Here is a 23,138-nt window from a genome sequence, read left to right as displayed (position 1 = left end):
AAGCAATAGGTCTCTGTCTACTTATTGATACAAGTTAGTGTACCAATTAATAACTACTTTAGGTTTAAAGTGGTATAATTTAAATTTTACCCAGCTTCATTGAAAGGTCATCCTCTCAGAGGACCTCTGCCTGATCTGACATTAAGCATTTAGTGGCAATAATATTGAAGCATACAATACGGGTGTACAAGTAGAAAACGCTCACTTAGCATAGGGCTTACTACTTAGTCAGACATTCAAGAACCACTGAAAGAGTCTTTCTGGGGAGTTAATGATATTATTATTTCCGTAGCTGTAATTAATGGGTGTCTATTACATCCAAGTGTTAACAAGTTTACTCACTTTGCCTTCAGCAAGGTACTCTATACACTATTGGTGCACTTACGAATGTGGTTAAATTTAGAAGCATCATTTAATTATTTATTTGGCAACAGACACATTATCCAAGAACCTGTTGGCTTATACCTGCTGGCTGTATTTCAGAAAGATACACTATAAATAGCTGAGCATCTTTACATCAGAATCAACTGGAAACTCGCATAAGGGAAATACAGCTTTCTGCCTGGCTTATTTTTCTCTCTTTAATGTTCTCAGTGCAAAAAGAAATATGATCTGTGATCTGTCTTGTTCATTAGAAGAGAACAAGATTTGTGTGAGCACAGGAAGCACATCATATCACTGAATATAAATAGACTGAAAGGAAGTTGGGCCGGATAAGTGTTTTCTCAGACTTTTCTTACTTAATAGCTGGATTACTTCTTAGAAAGTAGGTTTGCTGTTAGTGAGAACCTTCACAGGACATGGGTGAGAAGGGAAGATGGCAGGTCTGCTGCACCAACCGGGGATATCTTCTGGGTGGGGTCTGCTTGCTCAGGGCCCCATCCAATAGGCCTTTGACCTATTTTAATTTTAGGACTTCAGTTCTGAAGTCCATTTGATTAATTTTTATCAAATGTATTTACTAACTATTCTACTCTTACACAGTTTTATGATGGAGGCTTCTAGCATGTTTGTCAACCTTTAATTTGGATGTAACTATCAGCATTTCCAAAGTAGAACAACAGTCTAGAGCTGTCAGCGGAACAAAAGTTAGCTGTTCTCCAGAAACTGCTGGAAATGAATAGTTGAAACTTTGCATCACAAAATTCATAATTCACACTAAAGTTAGAGTAGCTCTGGTTTTCACCAAAGGCAAATACCATTAACATTGTTGTTTCCTAGTGTCAGGTATTTATTCCAAGTTGTTTGTCAGAACACACTCAGGGGCACAGACAGCCAAAATCTTCTTGTAAGGGAGAAACAAATAGTCAGCAATAAAATACTTAATTATTTCTGTGAAAAAGGAGGATAAAATTACAACATAGAACACAGTTCTTGCAGTTTTTTATTTTAAGATTTTTTACACTTGAAATATTTATTTGTATTCCAACTTTGATCTATAAACAAAGACACTTTAAAAAAATGGCTAAAGATCTAAAATTTGACAGAATTAAAAATCACACTTGAAATCAAGTTCTAAATTGTGGCTTCCAGGAAAAATAAAAATATTCCTGTGACCTTCTCTTGATGAAATTTTCAGAGGGAATATTACATGAATAGTGAGTTGCATGTTTTCATACCAGTGCTTCTAGTATTCCCAGCCCAAAATATTCCATCTTTTAACGTGGTTAAAATCATTTGGCTCTTTACTAGAAGACAACATAAACATATACTTTTTTTTTTTTTTTAAGTAGTATCCATGGAGCATTCATTATACCAGACTGTATGGTTCATTAATTTGGAAAAAAAAAAATATTAGCATGCCAGCCAAATTTGACCAGAAGTAATTTATACTATTCTGTCTGGCTTAATTCAAGTGATATCAGCAAATCATAATCCTTAGCAAACACTAATCATTATTCATCACATTAACAAAATGAACAAAAGCAATCTTCCAGTATTAGATAAACAGGATTCTTCTGAGCTCCCTTTCAGGCCACTGTTAGGACACAATCAAACCCTTCTACAAATTTTCGCGTGAGTTTTTCTTGCACAGTTACACACTAGGCTTATTCTCCTTAGAGCCAGCATTAGATATCTCATCTGCTTATCCACTGAAGCACTTGCAGGAGCTATCAGGAGGTTGTCAAGAGGCGAAGGGCGTCACAGTCTATAAGGAGAAAAATATTGCTTCCCTTGCAGATGGCACCCAGTTTTATCTCAGCAAAACACCAGCTTCTAATCAGTGTTGTTAACAAATCTTAGAGACCAACAGCCACATGACTCGGATTTCTGCAGATCTGGCACAGTTGGAGGCAAAGCTGTAGTGAGTCTTGCATTAATTTTGCCTCCATCGTCAGCCTAGATACAAATACATCAATACCTGCCTACAAATACCTGTTATGAAGTGCCTTCACAACATTTCTCCTTAAATACTCTTAGTACTTCTACATACACAATGTTTTAAAACATAAGGTGCATAAAATATTCACTAATAATGGCATTGAAAGAAACCAAAACAAGGTTAATGAGTCTTCTAGAAAAAAAGCAAAAGGACATGACCATCTCATTAGGACATAAGCATTCAGTGTTCATTACACCTTGCTATGTGTTACAAATCCTCCAGAACAAGTAGCAAAACAGTTAAGAAGCATGGTTTTCCTTCCCTTTTCTATTCTTTGCTCTTTGGTTTAGGTAGAATTAGTAAAGCAGCAGGAAGGAGCTACTCAGCGTTCACAGACTCTGCCAGTCAAAACCATCCTCCATCAGAGTTTTTGTCTGGATTCAACTTTGAGCAAATTTTATTTTATTCAGCTTTGCCTTGGGGCAAAATCCAAGCATGTGAAGTGCAGACCAAATAAAATAGTGTTTAGAATAGAATTAGAATATTCAATATATGAAAATAGCTGGGTTTTATAACAGAAGCTGTTTTACTATTCATAGTTTTCCACAGAAGACAAAAAATTATTGTCTGAGTTTCAAATATATCATTTGAAAAAATATCCATGAAGGTTGTCTCTACTTGAGCATTTTTTTAAAAGTTTTAGAAATCTGTGAACTTCAGCTAGAAGCCTATGAAAAAGAGTAAAAACATTTCAAAGGAAGAATTTGCAAAAATTCTGTAAAGGAAGAATTTGTCTTATTTCTTGAAACCCAAGGAAATTCTTGCCTATACATATTGAATAATTTGCAAATACACACACCTTAATTTTGAAAGCTTATCGGTAACTTTTAGAAAGTTGAACTAACTGACAGTAACCATATCAGGGCATCAGATTTTCTGTGATGTATTTGGTTTAAGAAAGAAACAGCATTGTGCTCTAATGCAGTAATTTACTAGTATAGAATTCTTAATGGCAATCATTCTATAAGTTTTCTTACCAGTTTTCATGGCTAATTCAAAACCTGGGCATTCTTGGCTTAAAACAACCATATTCTAGGCTCATTCAAAAGGTTTTATGTCATCTTGTACAATTTTTTCTTTGGAAGATGGGCAGGTATGAAGATTTACAGTGTGACATCCTACCCACATGGCTCTGCTTAAAGCTGGCACAACATTTATTACCATCTCTAGAAGCAGTGTGAAGGACACCTCTCCTGGGGGAACGCTGCTCTGTTACTACTTGAATTTTGATCACCTATTTGCTCACAAAGTCAGAGGATGGCTTTGTTAGTCAAGGCAGAGGCAAACATCCAAACTGCAGATTTCCACAAAATATTTTAAATAATTCTAGTTTCAGATTACTGAAATAACAGTAATATGGAGTAATAGGAATAGCATTAAGTAATAACAATATTGAAAGTAATATTGAGAATATTGATATATTGAAAATTATATTGAAAGACACTGGCTTTCGATAACATCTCAATAAATCTAGTTCTGGAGAACAGTTTTGTGTTCACCCTTCTCCCTTTCCTTGGGAAGAAACTATTGATATAAGCTAGGAAGAACATTGGTTTTGCAAAAGAAGCAAGCACCAGATCCTTGTACTTCTTGTATATTAAAAAAAAAAAAAAAAAAGGAATTTAAACACTGATAAGAACACATTTGTCATCACAGTCAGTAACTGCTGCTTACTTTGACCTTGATGACATTTGCAAACTAATTTTACTCTTAATAAAACTGGTCCTGATTATTAAAATAATAGTAGAAACTAGCACTTGTCTCCCCTCTTTTCTTTGTCCCCACTGCTCTCTTTCCAATAACACAAGAGAAACACCGCATCTGCCTTGCAAAGCCCTTTTTCACTGGTTCTTTTTCTTACAAGCAATGACTTTTATCTTTGTTGCATAGTCTGAGGGAGATTTAAGAGATGACATCCTTCATATATTGTACTGACTGGAAATGCTTGTTTCTTGCTGTCTTTATGGTATAGTCAGCAAATGTGGCCTTCTCCACATTTTTGGCAGGACATTGTGACTTGGCTTTGTTTAAGAGTACCATACCAAGAGTTGATTGCAACAATAACTGAAATGGCACATTATTAACAGGTTATTTTTCCTGTTTATGCTCCTTTAGTTTTTGTATGACAGAAAAGTCAGTATGTTGCTGCTTTGCCTCACAGCCTCTTGTCAGCCAAAGTGGTTAGACCAGCTGAAGTTCATTGGTTTTGAACCAAATTCCCCTGTAATAAAATAAATGAGTGTGATTAAAGATTGGAACTCCTAAAAGCCACAAGTAGGAGCTGACAGCAGATGCCACTCAGCGAAGTAGACCATCTCAGCAGATGGGCAAATATGAAATACAAAGGCTTTTTCTGACATCATTTGGTTTTAATATCAGAGAAATAAAGTACCTTGTCAGTAAATTATACCCAGAGACTTGCTTTGTAGTCATTTTGGGTACATGTTTGGTAATTCAAAGTCCTGCTGCTTTTGCAATATTAATTATTCTGTGCCTCGTTACAGCAGAGTACATATCAGAGCAGCTGAATGTACCCCCACATAGCTGTAGTGAGTAGATTCGGAAGGATCTGCTTCTATATTTACAGTTTAACACAAGTAAAAGATACAAGAAATTAACTTTGTGGGTCATTTCCAGGATGCTAGTTGGTGCATCAGGCAAAATTACAGATATAGGATTTCATCCCATCTTTTGGGCGTTTTCCCCTCTGTTTGTGGTGTGTTCTGCAGAGTAGAAAAAACAGTTGTGCAGCTGCTGTCGAGCTGAGAGCTGTGAATGGGAGCTGCCTCGGGGGAGCGGGGGCTGCAAGCAGTGTACATCATGACATATGTTCCTATTCAAATGTGTAGGCTGGTCCCTTGTACAAGCGGTCAACGCCTTTTTAATCAGGCCATTTATTTCATTATGACAATAAGTAGCCCAAGCTGCAAAATTTTATGTTCAGCAATTTCCACATTTGTATATATAAATATAAATGTGTGTATGTTTCTATTTTATATAATTTATATTTAAAGTTTTATAAAATATATTATTTATACGTTATATTTTTATGTGTATTTATATACCATTATAAACATGATTTTCATTGCAACTGAACATATCTGAAGCACATAGAAGCATAACATGCTACTCATACCACGCATAATACATACGCCTACTATAAGCAAAGCTGTGGTACTCACTCAGCAGTATCCTGATGCAATCAGAGGTGCTGTTTAATTGAGAGCAGCTTCTCTTAAATATGGAAGGTAGCTGCTGTCTGCTGACCTTTGAGTCTCACATTTCAACCTGTCTATGAAGTAGAAATGTTGATCTTTGGAACACACGTTTGGATTTACCTGTTTCACTGGGTGTTAAATTTTCTGAGAGGGATGAATTACTTGATGTTTGAGAACAAAAATAGTATTTTTAGTGTATTTAATTATCACTCAGTTTGTCTATCACGTTTGGTAGGTCAAATTTTTCAATCCCAGTTTTTATTATTTTGACTGTCCCCTTTATTAATTGTTAAGCTTATGCTTTGTGACAACACCCAGAGGCACCCTTTTACAAATCAAAAGTAAATATATTACCCTACCTTGCAGGGGTGCCATAAGGCTTAATTAGTTCATTTTTGTAAAGTGTTCTGAGATTCCCAGATCAACATCCAATGTTTATTATTAATTATAGGCTCTAGTGAGTATATGGGATGATATCTTCATTTAATTCTCTTTGGGCGTCCTTAAAGTAACTAATTTTTTAACATCTTTGTTCTTTTAAATTCCTAGAGCACGTTCGGTTCAAGTAATCCTGTATATATTTTCCTATCATTTACTGTATTTTTATTTCTGTTTATTTCTTTTTCCTGTGTACTAATGTGAAAACAGTCTTTTACTGTTTTCCCTATAAATACTGCTCTGTGGATTATACTCTAATAACAAGGTTTTGTTTAAACATTATATGGTGTCTTTTTTCCCTGCAGTAGGGGGTGTTAAGCAATTTATTTGGCTTCCCTTGGGAAATTTGCAGAGATTACATGGCACTGCTGTGATTTATCATTTCTACTTTATTTCTGACTCATAAAGCATGCATTATTTCGTGTTTACCTGCAGCAACAGATCCCAGGAAATTTCATCATCAATCAAAGCACTTTAAAATTACGGAGAAGCGATGATGTGACAAAGGCACAGTCAGCAGTGGTTGTTATTGGAGGATCATTTATTGCTTCAATGTGTCGTAACACTTCTAATTTCATTGCTTTTCACAGGATCAGGATCATGCCGCTTTAGCTACTCAGATCCCAGCATCACAGTGTCCTACAGTAAGAACAGTTCTGCGGATTGGACTCAGCTGGAAAAAATTAGGTTTGTTACAGCTTTTTAATCATTTTCATGCTTTCTGGCTGAGCAGGTGTTGTTTAAGCCTCGGTCTTTTAAAACTTTTTGATTGCTAGCTTTTCAGTTCTCACTTGTTTAGGCACATTAAAAGCTGAGGGGTGAAATTATGGCCACCAACGCTAATTGCAGAACTGCCACTGCTTTTGGCATAGAATCACAGAATCATAGAATGGTTTGGATCATAAGAGACATTAAAGATCACCCAGTTCCAACCCCCTGCTAGGGTCAGGGATGCCACCCACTAGATCAGGTTGCCCAAAGTCCCATCCAGCCTGGCCTTGAACACCTCCAGGGATGGGGCATCCACAGCTTCTCTGGGCACCCTGTTCTAGTGCCTAACCACCCTCACAGTAAAGAATTACTTCCAAATATCTAATCTAAATCTACCCTCTTTTAGTTTAAAGCCATTCCCCACTGTCCTATCACTACACCCCCTGACAAAGAGTCCCTCTCCAGCTTTCCTGTAGGCTCCCTTTAGGTACTGGCAGGCCGCTGAGAAGCCTCCCCAGAGCCTTCTCTTCTCCAGGCTGAACAGCACCAAATCCTTCAGCTTTTCTTCATAGGAGAGGGGCTCCAGCCTTCTGATCATGCTCATGGCCCTCCTCTGGACTCATTCTAATTCATCCACATTCTTCTTCTGGGGCCCTCTGAAGGCTACCAGGTTGGACGCAGGGCTCCAGGTGAGGTCTCATGAGAGCAGAGCAGAGGGGCACAATCACCTCCCTCACCCTGCTGGCCACGCTTCTGTTGATGCAGCCCAGGACACGGTTGACTTTCTGGGCTGCAAGCGGACATTGCCAGGTTATGTTGAGCTTCTCATGAACCAGCTCCCCCATGGCCTTCTCCTAAAGCCTGCTCTCAGTCCATTCTCCACCCAGCCTGTGTTTGTGCTTGGGATTGCCCTGACCCAGCTGCAGGACCTTGCACTTGGCCTTGTTGAACCTCATGAGGTTCACACAGGCCCACCTCTCAGGCCTGCCCAGGTCCCTCTGGATGCCATCCCTTCCCTCCTGTGTGTCGGCTGCACCACACAGCTTGGTGTCATTGGCAAATTAGCTGCAGGTGCACTCAATTTCACTCTCTGTGTCACCGCTAAAGATGTTAAATAGCACTGTTCCCAGTACCAACCCCTGAGGAACACCACTCATTACTGATTTCCACTTGGACTTTGAGCTATTGACCACAACTTTTTTAGTGTGACCATGCAGCCATTTCCTTACCCGCTGAATGGTCCATCCATCAAATCCATATCTCTTCCATTTATAGACAAGGATATCATGTGGGACAGTGTCAAATGCTTTGCCCAAATCCAGGTGGATGACATCTGTTTCTCTTCCCCTATCCACCAATGCTGTAAACCCATGGCAGAAGGCCATCAGATAAGTCAGGCATGATCTGCCCTTAGTGCCCTTAGCAAATCATAGTTTCATCCACCTCTTATGTGGGAGGTCAGGAAGAGAATTACTTTAAAGTGTAACTCTGTTAGCCAGAAGGTTCAGGCTCTGTTTCATGCTGTGCTGCAGGCGTGTGGGTTTGTGTTCCTGGTCCTCACCAAGGGTCCGCTCCAAACCTCCTTTAAGTGAAGTGGATATCAGTGTGTTTTATATCAAGAATGGAAAGAATGTTAAACTGCCAAACCATTTTTAAATCAAAAGTTAATGAACACAGTGACATCTTCAAGAGTGAAATGTAAGTCGATTAAAGGAAAAAAGAAAAATAAAGCAATTTATCATAGTCAAAGAGACTTTTCTCAATCGGTGCTCTCCACCAAACACCAGGAAATAAGGCATGTTGTGCTCTCCTCATGATTGCTTTGTTCCAAACCAAAACCTTCACTGCTTTTGCATTTTTGCACCGCTTTTAATCTCAGCAAGAACAATGATTTATAGTGTTGCAGGTTTCTGCTTTGGTAGGATAAAATGTTCCATAAAAATGGTTTATGGTTTGATGTGAACATTTGGCTTCTAACACTCTTATAATAACCAGATCATGGTGAAATATGCTTTGTTTTTTAACAAGCTGGTTTACACAAAAGCACAAAGGATTATGAATGAAAAGAATGAGAGTTTTAAAATATTTTCTTGTGAAATGTACACCTTTAAATAGAGAATCAGTACTGGAGATCATTCTGCTTTCTTAGAAACATCTAATACTTTATTAAATAATATTGAGAGAGGTATTTTATGCAGTTACATTTATATATAGTTAAAAAAGTACAACTGGGGAAGAAAAAACACTATTTATATTTAGTGTTCTCATTGTGTCTCAGTCTGCCTTCCTGTGCCACGCAGGTGATTTGCCCATTTTCAGACCATTGAGACAATTTGCAGGGTAAAGAACTACTAAATTTGTGATGAGCAAGCAAAGCTCTGGCTGCAAGGCAGTGGGTTTCAGTAGCTTATCCTCCTGCTCCTTCTGGGTCTGATTATGATTTCTTTGAAAAAGACACAATTTATGAACAATTAAAATGAAATAAAGGACAATAATTCTTTTATCTCACAAAAATATAAACTGAGACATGTACCTCTTCACTGCAGCCAGTGTAGTTACCTCAAAGTAACCACACACCCTCTTTCCTCACACTGATCCAAAATTATACACCTAGTTCATAAGATCAGTTCAGCTACCCTCATAGCTCTGCAACCAGGAAATTCAAGAGCTGTGATGGCACAAGCATAAACCTTTGAAACCCAAAATATGTGAAATTAATGCACAGTTCAATCTGTGTTGTTTTAATTTTGACTGCTGGAACAGACAGGAGAAAATAGGTCAATAGAGCAATGTCATGAAAAGCAGAGAGGAGGATGAATTATGAAAGGATGCTCATTTCTCCTGTGGTCTGTATGAGTTACAGTATTTATGTGAATGTGCTTCAGTGGCTTTCTCTGCACTGCATGCAGCTCCAGGGAATAGGAGAGCTGGGATGGGGTGTGACGGGAGGGCAGGAAAGGCACTGTGGTCGTGTGCTGGTGTGTTGGCGCGTGTCATGTTAATGCAATTTCAGAGGGAGGGGAAGGATGTCTCTTGGGCAAGGCATGTGATCGGTGTGAACTGTCCCCAGGACCCAGGGAGAAGTGAGGACAATGTCTCAGAGCAGCATTGCAGTGGAGGGCAAAAGACATAACATTTCATAAGTGCATGGTGATTTGTTCTGGGTGTGAATATGGACCACATACAGTTGCTTTTCAACATCTCATGCACTCTAATGATTTGTTTGACAAAGAGCAGTCCCTCAGTTTTGTCCTATGTGAGCAAGTTCTTGTTGCCTTTTTTCCCTAGAGGTTCTGGATTACTTCTGAATTAAGGCACACAAATTATTAACCCGCTGAGGCATCACCACCAGGGTAGAGGCAAGGTGGTGGAGCTGACATGATGCAAACCCCAGCTTTGTACCTCCTCGCAGCCTGAGGTTCAAATGTAGCTGATTCCCTTGCTGGATGCAAAATAAAATGAAAATAATTCTCAGCATCTCTTCCTTGCACACACAGAGCTCAGTCCTTTCATTACCAGTGGCAAAGTAAAGACACACACGTAGTGCTCAGGATGACCTTCAGTCTTCACAGTTCTGAGGGCAACTTTGGGAAGCAGAGCTCCAGGCCTTAGTCATTGCCAGCAATCCAGGTCTGGCTCTCCTCCCCACATTTTCCATTCATGGAGGCAAGAGAAAGGCAGAGGTCAATTACGTTGTTTCTTCTGTATTGTTTTGAATGCAGCATGCCAAAAGAAAGACAACCTGTCCCTCCCCACTCACAGAATCAGCCTGTCAGCAGGGGTGTGGGATTGGAAGGACAGGTTGGTCAGAGAAAATTCCCAGCTTTTTCTTCCAGCCATTCTGTTCCATCCCACTTGGTGAGGGATTGTAACACCAGAAGCTGTGAGTTTCTTTTGGTGACAGCTCATGTAAAAATCACATCTGGGGAGATCTGTTTTCATAAAAAGCTTCCTTAATATTTCCTCTTGGCCATACCTGCAAAATACCTGACAATGGCCAATCACCTAGGAGCCGTTACCAGTATCAAGTATGAATGCCGCCATGCTCTATGCTCCTGCTCTCCAGGCTCTGCACTGATCTGTTCTTCACCATCATAGCTTGAAAGTTCTTTGCAGTGGGGCTGCCTTTGTTTGGGCACTGCCAAACACAGTGGGACTCTGCCTTGGGGCAGATATTTTTCTAATAGTCATAGAAGATCTACCAACATACAAGAGATGTCAGCATAACTGTGTCACACCTGGCAAATGTGTTAAATGAGGGAAAAGCATTCCTGGTTATGGCTTAAACTTGGTATAATTCAATACATTGTTTTTCAGTGCTCCTTCCAATGTCAGCACGATCATCCACATCTTGTACCTTCCTGAAGATGCTAAAGGGGAAAACATCCATTTTCAGTGGAAACAGGATTATGTTCATGCTGGTGAAGTCTATGAAGCCTGTTGGGCGTTGGACAACATCCTGATCATAAATGCTGCTCACAGAAAAGTTGTATTAGAAGATAATCTTGATCCTGTGGATACTGGCAACTGGCTTTTCTTTCCTGGGGCAACAGTGAAGGTTAGTTTGATTTCTTTTTCTTTCCTTTTTTTTTTTTGTTTAATGATTTAATGACATTATTATTATTGTATGTAGAAGAAGTCTGTAAAATATAACCAAACTGAACATAAAAGAATGTTTAGGCCATGCCATCTGTTTGCAGAACTAAGTTCTTTGTTGCTCTGTTTCTGCCTCCTCTGTGTCCCACTGTGGCTTTCTAAAACAATGCAACTCTTCTGACACTAGTACTTTGTAACTACTGTCATGTCAAAGATCATAAAACAGAAAATGGAAAACAGCTTCCTTTTAGCAAAATGGTTCAATGTTTTTGAAACAAATTCAAGTTTCTCAGATAGTATGAATCACAGAATCATGGAATGGTTTGGGTTGGAAGAGACATTAAAGATCACCCAGTTCCAACCCCCTGCCATGGGCAGGGACAACTCCCACCAGATCAGGTTGCCCAAAGCCCCATCCAGCCTGGCCTTGAACACCTCCAGGGATGGGGCATCCACAGCTTCTCTGGGCAACCTGTGCCAGGGCCTCACCACCCTCACAGTAAAGAATTTCTTCCAAATGTCTAATCTAAATCTACCCTCTTTTAGTTTAAAGCCATTCCCCACTGTCCTATCACTACACCCCCTGACAAAGAGTCCCTCTCCAGCTTTCCTGTAGGCTCCCTTTAGGTACTGGCAGGCCGCTGAGAAGCCTCCCCAGAGCCTTCTCTTCTCCAGGCTGAACAGCACCAAATCCTTCAGCCTTTCTTCATAGGAGAGGGGCTCCAGCCCTCTGATCATGCTCATGGCTCTCCTCTGGACTCATTCTAATTCATCCACATTCTTCTTCTGGGGCCCTCTGAAGGCCCCAGAGCTGGACGCAGGGCTCCAGGTGAGGTCTCATGAGCGTAGAGCAGAGGGGCACGATCAGCTCCCTCACCCTGCTGGCCACGCTTCTGTTGATGCAGCCCAGGACACGGTTGGCTTTCTGGGCTGCAAGCACACATTGCTGGCTCACATTGAGCTTCTCATCCACCAGCACCCCCAGGGCCTTCTCCTCAGGGCTGCTCTCAATCCATTCTGCACCCAGCCTGTGTTTGTGCTTGGGATTGCCCCGGCCCAGCTGCAGGACCTTGCCCTTGGCCTTGTTGAACCTCATGAGGTAGCACAGGCCCACCTCTCAGGCCTGCCCAGGTCCCTCTGGATGACATTCCTTCCCTCCTGTGTGTCGGCCACACCACACAGCTTGGTGCCATCGGCAAACTTGGTGAAGGTGCACTCGATCCCACTGTCCGTGTCACCAAGAAAGATGTTAAACAGATGTTCAAAGAGGTTAAATTCTACCTGTTTGATTAACTTCGTGTTTTTTTGGTACTACTGCTTGCTTCATTTTAAGCCGCCATAAAAAGCTATGCTTTTCCCCATTTTCTGACAGTGAATATCACCTTTCTTGATCAGGTAGTGCCTGTTCCCTGAAAGTCTCTGTCTCTGTAAGAGCCTGCTCTGACGCGTGATCATACTTCCTTAGGAAAAAAACCTACGGGGACCTGCAAGATCTCTGTGGAAAAAGTTCCTTCAAATGCAGAGTTATTTTACTTGTCAAAATCAGTTGCATTCTTGTTTTTTGTGTTTCCAACCAGACAGAACTTGAGCCGCGGATGAGTTTCTGTTTTCATCCTATTTTTCATTCAGAAAAAAAAGGTGGTTTTGTTGCCGCCATTCATTTATGAAGCTGATAATGGTTCTGACAATCACACAGGAAACAGGTGTCACATACTGAGGGCACTAAGCCATTGGTCATGGCCGCAGCTTTTTAATCTTTTTAACTTTTAACTTTTCAAGTTAATCTTTTCAGAACTAAATATTATCACTAATCTACTCATAGTACCTGTATATTGACTTTTTTACTTCAGTGAGACCATTTAGACTACGATGATATTTTTATATGAGATTTTAGAATCAAATAATGTCCTGCATATTTAATGCAGATTTTCTATGATCCTTTGACATTTGTTGTATCATCAGTCTTATCTCTGGATTTCAAAATCCATTCTATCCATGAGAAGGTATGAAAGCAAAGCTAGGATTAATGTGCCGTAGGTGCAATTGTGTCTTCTCAGCAGACCAAGCCCAAGACCATTTGCTCCTTCTGAAACATGCACAAACATCATCTAAATATTAGCAAGTAAATGTCTTTTTATTGTTTTATTTTGATTTGTTTTGTTTATTTAAACTCAGCCAATTCAGTGTCTATACAAAGTGTTGCTACTTGAAAGGTGGGGGACTTGAACACTGAGAACAGTTAGATGTTCTAGACAGAAATCCCTTTCAAGCTCAAACCTTGTGTGAGATATGAATGAGGATTCACAAACCTGCCATTCCTCTGAGGTTGTCTTCTGTTCTAGAAATAACTGCATCTATCTGTTCCCAGATGACATTTACCTTTGTAGCAAATTGCACCATGTTAAGGCTACGTGCAAGGCTGTGGTGTAGCCAGACTGGGTTAAGGCTGTGTTCGACACAGGGTTCTTATTCTCCTGGGGACCCTGTAGTTATTTCAAACAATTTTAGTGTATCTGGATTGCTACCAGAGCACTCCTATGCTTGGATTTCATTATTAAGTTTTTTGCTGCAGTTTTCCTCAAATTTTCAGGAAAATATTTCCAAATATAATTTCAACAGATTTTGAAATGTGAATTTCATGTCATATCAAAAATAAAAACCATAAATTATGTCAAGATTTACATCAGATTCAGTATAGACCCTGTTGTAGCATTATAGTGCCAATAATAATTTTTCAATTTTTTTTGTTTTTTGATTCTCAGGATTGGAACATTATATAAAAGTTAGCATATAAAACTTAGCAAGAACTTTTATTGTTTTCTTTCAAATTTTTAGCATAGCTCTAATCTCAGTTCATCACAAACACGCTATTTCATAGAAATAGAAATTTTAGAGAAATTTAGAGAAATTTTGTACATTGTGCTAATGACATTACACCACATTGTAAGTGTAACCCATGATTGCTAGAACCACATCAATCACGTGTGTTGCAAGCAGCATTTCACAGTAGCTAAACGACTTAGCCAGTGCAAGATGATGCAGCAATAGGTGGGACGTCTTCACAGGATTCCCAGTATTGCTAATGCTCTCAAGCTGCAGCAGTTAATAGAAGCTGTGAGAAGGTTTTAGGAGATTTCTCTGCCATTGAAGGCATTGGCATTCAAAATGGTTTTGGAGAAACCCTGATAATGCCATAGGGATAGCTTGCATGGAACCTAATTCTAGTTTGCTTTTTCCTGCAAGTCCTTTTGTTTCTCGGGTATATAAGACTTGTTTAATTATCCTGATTTTTGCTCAGAAATTCTGTAAAGTAATTTTAAATTTCTGTTTACATTTTTATTATGGGATCAGCAGATTACATTACTATACTGTGTTACTATACCTGCTCATCTATGTGTTTTCTAAATAAGTTCCTATACCTATAGTCTTCTGCTATACGTTACTCTATTTCACTCTGATGAGACCTTTCTCTGATATCCAAGCCTGTTTGTGCCATACAAGTTTAAATTCATCTCCTCCTCTCTTCTGTCAATTAGTATTTCAGATAAATTGTCCTTAAAATCTTTCTTGAAGTTGATGTTAACTTCTTCACTGACTCCCTTCAATGCTTTTCTTTAGGGGTTTCCTTGACAATGTCAACAGTCACATGTCTGGAAGTTATTTGTTGTTTAAAACAGTTTTAACTGGTATATGCAAAACTGTGGGGCATCAGTTCCTTTCCAAAATTGTGCCATAAAGATAAGTAATTTCATAGGACCAAGGGAATGAAATATTAAGAAAAACAAAAAGAAACACCAAAAAAAGATTCTTTCTAAATTTCTCCCTTTTATTGGGGTTATTTTCTGGGGTTATCATCCTCTCTTGCTCACCACCTTTCACCACAGAGAATGGGTGATATTTGCATATTTCTCAGGTGGAAGGGCAGTGGTACCCTGTGGTATATTGTAGCTCATCCAGCTGGCAACCAGAACTGAAAGAAGACGAAATCATACATACTTATTTCTGATAGAAAAAGGAGTAAAATAGTCTTTCTCTAGGTGTTTACTTCTGGACTACCCCAGCAGGCATTGCTCAGGTGGTGGAGCAATGCGGAGGATGTGTTTCAGCCGGTTCTTTCCCAGTAGTTGCCCAGGAGGTGGTTTTGAGAATTGCTTGTTATATCTGGTACATGCTCATGTTGAATGCTTATCAAGTTACATGGAAAGTGTTGTTTTTTTTCTGCAGGAATTTTACTTTGGTAGCACTTGAGATCTACTAAAATAAATAGTGAACGCTGCAACTGTAGGAACTCTGCTGGTAAAACTACTCAAATTCATTGCTGCTTAGGTTAATAAAGTAAAAAGGCATTGAAATGAAGAAAAATTGATACCATGAAGGCTGTTATGTGTGTCCTGGGTTAGGTTCTGTGACAAATTCAGTCACTGGAGAGGATGGCGCAAGCATTAATAGTAATTACGCACTGATGTGTTCGCTTTGGTGGAATCAGACAGTGTCTCCTCAATAAGTGCCTGTAGGAACTTGTTGTGCCCAGCCTGGGAAGTGGTTTCTCCTCCTCTCCCAGTCTGCTTGAGCCTGGACCAGGAATTTTATTGTGTTTCTTGCTGCGCTGTGGAGCGGTTGTTACTCACATGGCTGATTGCAGACGCAGCTGGAACTGGCTACTGAGATAGGAAGCAAGCTGAGAGATAAGCCACTGAATTTGTGTGTTTCAGTTCCAAAGAAGACAGCAAAAGACAAGAAAGATGCTGTTTAGCAAGGCCAAACAACCCTTAGGAGATTAATTGGATCCACTGGAACGTATTTATCTGAGTTGAACTGTGAGGAAGGGTGTTGAACAGGATAAATTCCTGACTGCATTTCAATATTTCCAGTGACAGCTCTGAGTGTGACCATGGCGTTGCAACCAAGCATGGTTAGGATATTACACTGGTGGTTGAGGCTGCTGAAACACATGAAGCAGTGCTGTGCTCTGAGTGTTGTTGAAGGTCTGTGGACCTCGACACTCCATAGCTAATCTGGGGAAAAGATTAAATCTTTTTTTTTTCGGTAATGCTTCTTGAACAGAAGAACAGAAAAGTGGTCTCATCTTTCAGTGTACTCTTCGTGTGTCCTGTAGGCTTGACCAGAAGTTGCTGTTGTCTTTTGAAATACAGATTCTGCAATTTTATTTTATTTTTTCTGATTGTCCTTGTGTAAGTTTGGATGCACAAGCTCAAAAGCTGAGGTTGAGACGGGAGCCAACCAAGTTCAAGTCTCTGCAGTGTTTCTGGTTACATAAAAAAGTAGCACTGAGACCAAAACATCTGTTTCTGTAATTTTTCCACATTTGAGGAAAAGCATTATAGATAGCCACAGGCAATACAGTGATGACGTGTTTGGTCATGATGTGTTAACTAGTGACGCTCGCCACTTTTGAGAAGGGTCAAGGTACAGAATTGCTGTCTCAGTCAGTAGCTGCAGCTGCTCTTCAGCTGCTGGCTGTGGGTAGGAGTCCAGCTGGTCAGTTTACCACTTCTGGGACAACAGCAAAAAAAGAATGAGGAAAGAAACAGGTGAAAGACAGTGTCATCAGCCTCTGGTATTTCCTGAAATACTGCTTATTTCCACCACACACACAATATTAAAGTAATTCCAGTTCTCTGTGAAGGCAAAACAGAAATTGTCTATATGAGTTTCCCATTACTTTTGCTCCTATGTATTCACAGGATGGTAAATGTATGTATAGATAGATTTTTTTAGGACTGATGCAGTAATATCTCACAAGTACTCCTCCCACTTTACAGGGGGTGTAGGGACTAGTGGCAGAGATATCATCTGGTTGTCCAAATAAAGGAAAAAAATGTACCTGTCTGTACCTGTCAAATTCTGTATTTGAACATTTGCCGATCATCTGGAATGTTTGTTTGGTCTGCAGGACTCAGGCACTACACGTGTGGTCATCTGTGCTGCTGAGCTGTGAGCATGCAGCTGGGCATAGTGTGGGGTGGGGGTAAGGGAGGGAAGACCCGTGGCAGCCTCACTGAGCAAGTTGGTTTCAGAGCTGGAGAATGGTACCTGATGTGTGTTATTCACTATCATGGACATGAGCAATACATCCTGAAAACATCCCAGCCCCGTTATACTGATAAAGTAAGTCTGTTTTAAAAGATGTGTTGAGGTTTTTAAATTCATCTTTTTTTATTTTTTAATGTTCCTCAAGTGGATTTCAAGTGTGTTCTGAGAGAGTCTCCAAGTTAGCGCGGTCTCTGTTTTGTTAATTTTGAAATAGCTGCATGGCCTCGCTTTTCAATAGATTTGTACCATACAATCGTGCCTACTTGTGATAGCTAAGTAACAGGTCATTGCCATTCAGTTCATTTTAATCTCCCAGAAACACAATCCATCTTAGCGGAAGAGAAAACTGCCTAAGAGAGTGGGCGAACTCAACACTCACACTGAGAAAACTGTGCTGAAAACGTTTCTGTAAAACTCCATGACCTTTCACCACACCCTGAGCACATCGGGTCTATACACATCCTCGATCTGTGAGTCCTTCCTGGACATGTGTTGCTGAGTGTGACTGAGCAGAGGAGACATATGGGCAGGCCTAAGAGTTTGGCAAAATTAAGGCTGATTAAGCTATTCCACACCCCCAGTTCCAGAGCAGATTTCCAAATCTCTGAATACTCTGTTAATTAATAGGAATGGCATTGGATGGTCTTTCAAAACAAACATTCTGATATTCCATATATATCTTTGTTGGTTTTAATTGCTTGAGATGAAATGATCTTTTTTATCCCCCTTTTTTTTTGGTTTTAAATTCATGTTAAAAAGGGGTTGAGGTACACGTGTGAATCAGATGAAATATATTTGTTTGAAGAAGGAAAGGTGATTCTCTAGCTACACCAGTGTGAAAATGGCAGATGGAAATTGCCACAACCCTGTATTGGGCAAAGATACCTTGATGTAGGTGCTTCTGACAAGGCTCCTTTGGTTTTGAGTAAGATATAGCAAGGCAGATTTTGGTCTGTGGGCCAAACCCAGCCTTCTAGCCAGCTGCTTCGCCTCACAGGAGCCGTTATCCAGCACATCTTCCTGGGAAGAGATGAGCTGGCTTCCTGCTGCACCTCAGCTCAGAGCCTTTCGTGCTTCTCTGTGGGTGGAAGGAGGAGTGTGAGAGGGGAGGAAAGGTGACGACAGCAGAGCAGGGTGCACAAAACCTGTCAACCAGCTCCCTTTAACAAGAATGTGGGCACTCCATAAGGAAGCATCTTTATATCCATAGGACTGGATGTATCCCATGCGTGGAATTGCTCTTGCTTTGTTTTGGTGTTTTGTGTGTGTGCAGTTTTTTGTTTCTTTGATTTTGTTTTTGTTTAATAATCACACTTTTAATTAAAAAAATAATGCTTAGATACAATGGCCTGGAGTTCATTGGAACTGGTAGGTGGTTGACGGTGGTGCTGTGTGTTGTTCAGGCAGCTGAGCATAGCCGGTGGGCAGCGATGCTGAGCCTGCACCTCTCTCCATGCCAGTTCCCTGTGGCTCAGAAGTGTGGTGGGGGTGGCAGGAAGCCAGGGTTAGAGCTGAGCTAGCGTCAAAACACCAGGGGTGTTTCCTGCCTCCTAGAAGGAAAGAATTTTGTCTTTGCAGGTCACTGTGAGATGCACGTTAATAAAACCAATGTAAATTGACCCATTAGATGCCAAAGAGTAGAAATGACTTTGGTTGACTCTTTCTCTCTCTGATTTTACAGTGGTGTTGATACATGTCATTACTTTCAGAAAAACAGGTGAGGATGTATCAAGCTCACTGCAGAGTCCTAGAAATATCAACAGTTCCCAATAATATAGAGGAATATTTCAGTAGAAGCCAGTTAAATGACTCATTAAGGAAATCGGTCATCAACAGAATTACCGATGTTGTACAAACATTATGAAATGTCCCAGAAAGTTAAGAACCATACAGATCATACGAGTCACTCATAAAAAGCAAATGTTTTGAGCACCAGCCTTTGGATAACAGTCTATAATCGGAAATGATGAGTGAAAGCACACTTTATAGACTGTCACTACATCACAGAACAAGTTTCATCCCATTGTTTTTTCGAAAAAGGAAGGTGCACTATAACCCTCCTTGCACCTGGCCTGCTTGCGCAGCCAAGATTTTAGTTCTGTAACCTACATTAAATAGTCTAAAAACATAGCCTGTGGGAAAGATTAAAGCCCTGTTTACCTCATGGGAAACTTTTAATCACATTGTGTTTTTTCCTTTGGTTGAAGAGTGGACTTCAGGCCAGAAGCCTTAGTAGCCAAATCCACAGAATTTAGAATTTAGAATCTGTCCTAAATTCTGTCATTTTACCTTCACTAGCTAAGAAACCATATACAGGGCATAATTTTATCAAGAGTTCATCTATCCCACTACCTGCTCCCATGCCAAAATCTAAAAACTTGAGAACCTGCATGACCCATTCCCAGAAAGACACAATATCAAATTTATGGCTCCATTGAAAATGCTGCTTTAATTAATTTTCTTCGTCTTATTTCTTGTTCCTCTGCTTCTCATATCTCATCTGTTTGCATTGCCTAGATTTTAATTAAAAAAACCTCTCCTCTCTGAGGAGCAATCTGAAGTGGCAAAAATAATCACTTAAAATATTACAGTCATTAAAAAGTTGGCTGCAGTCAAAGCCATGCATTTTCAATTTGCCGACAAACGATATTTTTGTTTCCTTTTAAACTGTGTTTTGTATTTGAATAGCATTCGCCAACCAGCCTGGCTATCAGAGATGATCCTCCAGCTGGGTGGGCTGCGTGACAGCTCCTTAATGGGGGAAATTGATGGCTCTCTGCTCGTGTAGAGGTGAAGGCATACTGGGCAGATTTCTTTCCATCTGCCACCAGCCCTTTGCAAGCTGGCACTGCCCAAATGCCCAACACATTCATTCCAATGCAAGAAATGTCGCCAAAAAATAAATTGTAAGGCTACAGCTGTCTGAAAGAATCATCGGGGCCATTAGGCCCAGGAGAGATAATATGAAGGGGTGCATCAGTGTTTGTCTCTGATAAAAGCCTAATTAAATGATGGTAAAGATGGCTGTAAGTACTTTGAAGGCACAGAGGTGAACAACATTTTCGTGGGAGCATGGGGACAAAGCTACGGAAGATGATATGCAGTACCTCAGCCAAAAATCTGTTACAGCAAGGAATTTCACACTGATGTTTCCTGTTGATGCTTCTCTGAAAGGCACAGTTGTATCTTTCAGTTGCCCCCTGTTCTGCTCTCCAAGTAGAGAACTTCCATACCATAAAGCCAGGAGGTAGTTATTGATTCACAAGTTTGACTTGAATAACTGTGACAGAAACTGGTTTTGATGAACTTCAGTGCTTCTGTTTACATCCCCAAACTTTGCCTTTTGAGCTTCTGAAACTCTTCAGGGCTGTGTTCCCAGCTGTGTCTCCCGTAGAATTAGCTTGTGCTAGTTCACATGGCAGAGTGAACTGGAGACCTCCAGGGGTCCCCTCCAGCCAACAGGTCACACTGAGCGCAGCAGATGTCTCCTTCTGTGGTGCTCTCATGCAAGTCTTGAAAAACACGGAGATTTTTCAGACATGCCAACATGATGTAGAATCCCAGATCTTACTCAGGTTCCTTAAACCATTTAGATGCTACTGACAATTAGTCTATATTTATTCATGAAAACACAAATAGATCCAGTTGGAAAGCACCTGCTTTACCAAATTCAGTTTCCCTACTTCTGCTGTCAGAAACCCAATGGCTTTGAGCAGTGCTAATTAAAACCCTTCTGTATCTCAGATAATCAACACGCTTTCCTAAAAACAACTATCAAAAGAGAGGTGAAAGCTGAAGGTGGAAGATTTAAAATGTAAGGAGTATAGAGTAGGATAAAGAGGGTGAAATTCAGACTTTTGACCCAAAGTTTGGGTTTGAAACCATGTGTCACTGTCTCCCATAGTCTGTATCTTCAAATTACTAGCTAATGCAGTCATACCATACAATGGAAGGTTCACCTGAATTAATCAGACTCGGTGATTCTCATGGAAATGTTGGCTAAGAACTGTATTCACAGATTGGAAATATTCATAGATAATTTAATTATTTGATTTTAGAGGAATGCCTTCTCTATCTGGACTAATATTTGCTAGGCAAACTGATGGCGAAATCCATTCTGAAAGCAAATGTGTGTTTTTTTTTCAGGCATGGCTGCTCCACACTGCTTTCCCACGGGGTGCAGCATGGTACCATATAATAAAACTGCTGTGGTATGAGGGATTGATTTAATAGATCAATTTACCTGTAGCAGAGCAATTCCTAAATGAAATCTGTTAAACTAGTAGGGGACAAACCAGCAATTTCATCAGGAAAAAGTATTTCTTGTAGGAGTGGTATCACTGTACCAGCGAGGAGCCCTGATCAGGGAGTATACTACTATTGCCTCTTCATACACAAAACAAGAAGAAAGCCTGCATCCCGGGAAAAATCACCATCCATTTATAAAGCAAGAGATCAGCTGAGGCTGAGAAGGTGGGGAAATAAAAACAAATGTGCAAGAAGGGAGAGTGCTCATCCTGGTAAGCAGTGCAGTATTCAGTGTAATCAGTGGCAAGGTTTGTTGTGGAGAGTGCCTGAAGGACATCACGTGGTGGGGAATTTGCCAGGAGAAGTGAGCAGAATGGGCAAGGGTATGCAAGTTTGGTCATATCACCAGCGGATGTAGGGGCAGGAAACAACAGTCAAGGAAAAGTGAACCATAAGACAGTGCATATGAGAGGCAGCAGAGGTAGGTGAGGATGAGCCACTACCGGGCCTCAAAAGCAGTCAAGAAGCAGTGACACTGTAACTATCCAGCAGTCAAACTTTCGAAACACAGAAAAATTCAGAGTGAATATTAGATTGAAAACAAATCCAAGCATGCTGAGCTATGGGAATGTATCCAGCCAATTTTCATTTTGCCCTATTCATGCTAAGCAATAGCTTAACAATTGCAGCTTGTGAATAATAGTATTGGTAGTGCCAGATTAAATTAAACTGATTTTTTTTTTTCCCCTTGGGATGACCACCGTCCCTGAACAGATCTTGGCTTCTTTCTGTTTGGCAGCAGGCAGCTGTTGTTTATTTAGGAATACAGCAGTTTACCTATGGCAGGCTTACAGTCCCACTCCTGTTGCAAACAATAGGAAATAGTTATTGTTGAGAAGTATGTACGTTCAGGTGTGTGCAAGTACTGTATGCTCTATTATGTAGGTGATTTGGGAGAAAACTGTTTAATGAAGATTATCAGCTTTGTCAAAGGGTTTATTCTCTAAATTAATTTTTCCTCACAAATTAGTTAACTTTTCAGTGTTGTTATGTGTGCAAGGACACATGAAATGTTTCACATGCTTATAATCCCCCATTAAATACAAAATTAAACTCTGCTGTTGTACTGGACCTTCAGCTGGTGCTTCCATGGTAACAAGGAGAAAAACATCCTACAAGTTGCTGTCATTTGGCCTTTTTAGTTACAATGTTTTAGTCAGCAACCTAATTTGTTCTTATCTTAAAAATCATTTAAATGTAAATAAAAATGAAAAAGAGAACAAATTGAATCTTAAATTCATGAGAGAAAACTCTACATCTGCCTAAAAAGATCTGCAGTATCTCCAGTTTTGGAAGAACTTAATCCTCTTAGTTTCAAAAGAGAGTGAATGTTCATTCCAGATTTTTTATCACTTTAGGATGACAAGAAAAGAGAGAACTGTAAAATTCAGTCCTTACAAACTGAAGAGCCTATAGACTACCACTGCAAG

The 23,138-nt window shown here is 40.0% G+C and overlaps 1 protein-coding gene across 2 annotated transcripts in view; it reads left to right on the top strand.

The window, feature by feature from the left end:
- Nucleotides 1-23,138, top strand: part of RELN (reelin) — a 293,331-nt gene that overhangs the window by 151,042 nt on the left and 119,151 nt on the right. For both annotated transcript variants that reach the window (XM_066986910.1, XM_048068408.2), the window contains exons 9-10: nt 6,630-6,726; nt 11,068-11,308. In XM_066986910.1, the coding sequence (XP_066843011.1) occupies nt 6,630-6,726; nt 11,068-11,308 (338 nt within the window). The remainder of the gene's footprint in view (nt 1-6,629; nt 6,727-11,067; nt 11,309-23,138) is intronic.

Source organism: Anser cygnoides, chromosome 1, assembly GCF_040182565.1.
Source record: "Anser cygnoides isolate HZ-2024a breed goose chromosome 1, Taihu_goose_T2T_genome, whole genome shotgun sequence".
In the NCBI taxonomy this organism is placed as follows: domain Eukaryota; kingdom Metazoa; phylum Chordata; class Aves; order Anseriformes; family Anatidae; genus Anser; species Anser cygnoides.
The sequence above is the reverse complement of the archived record's forward strand: the minus strand, read 5'-3'. Positions and strand labels throughout refer to the sequence as shown.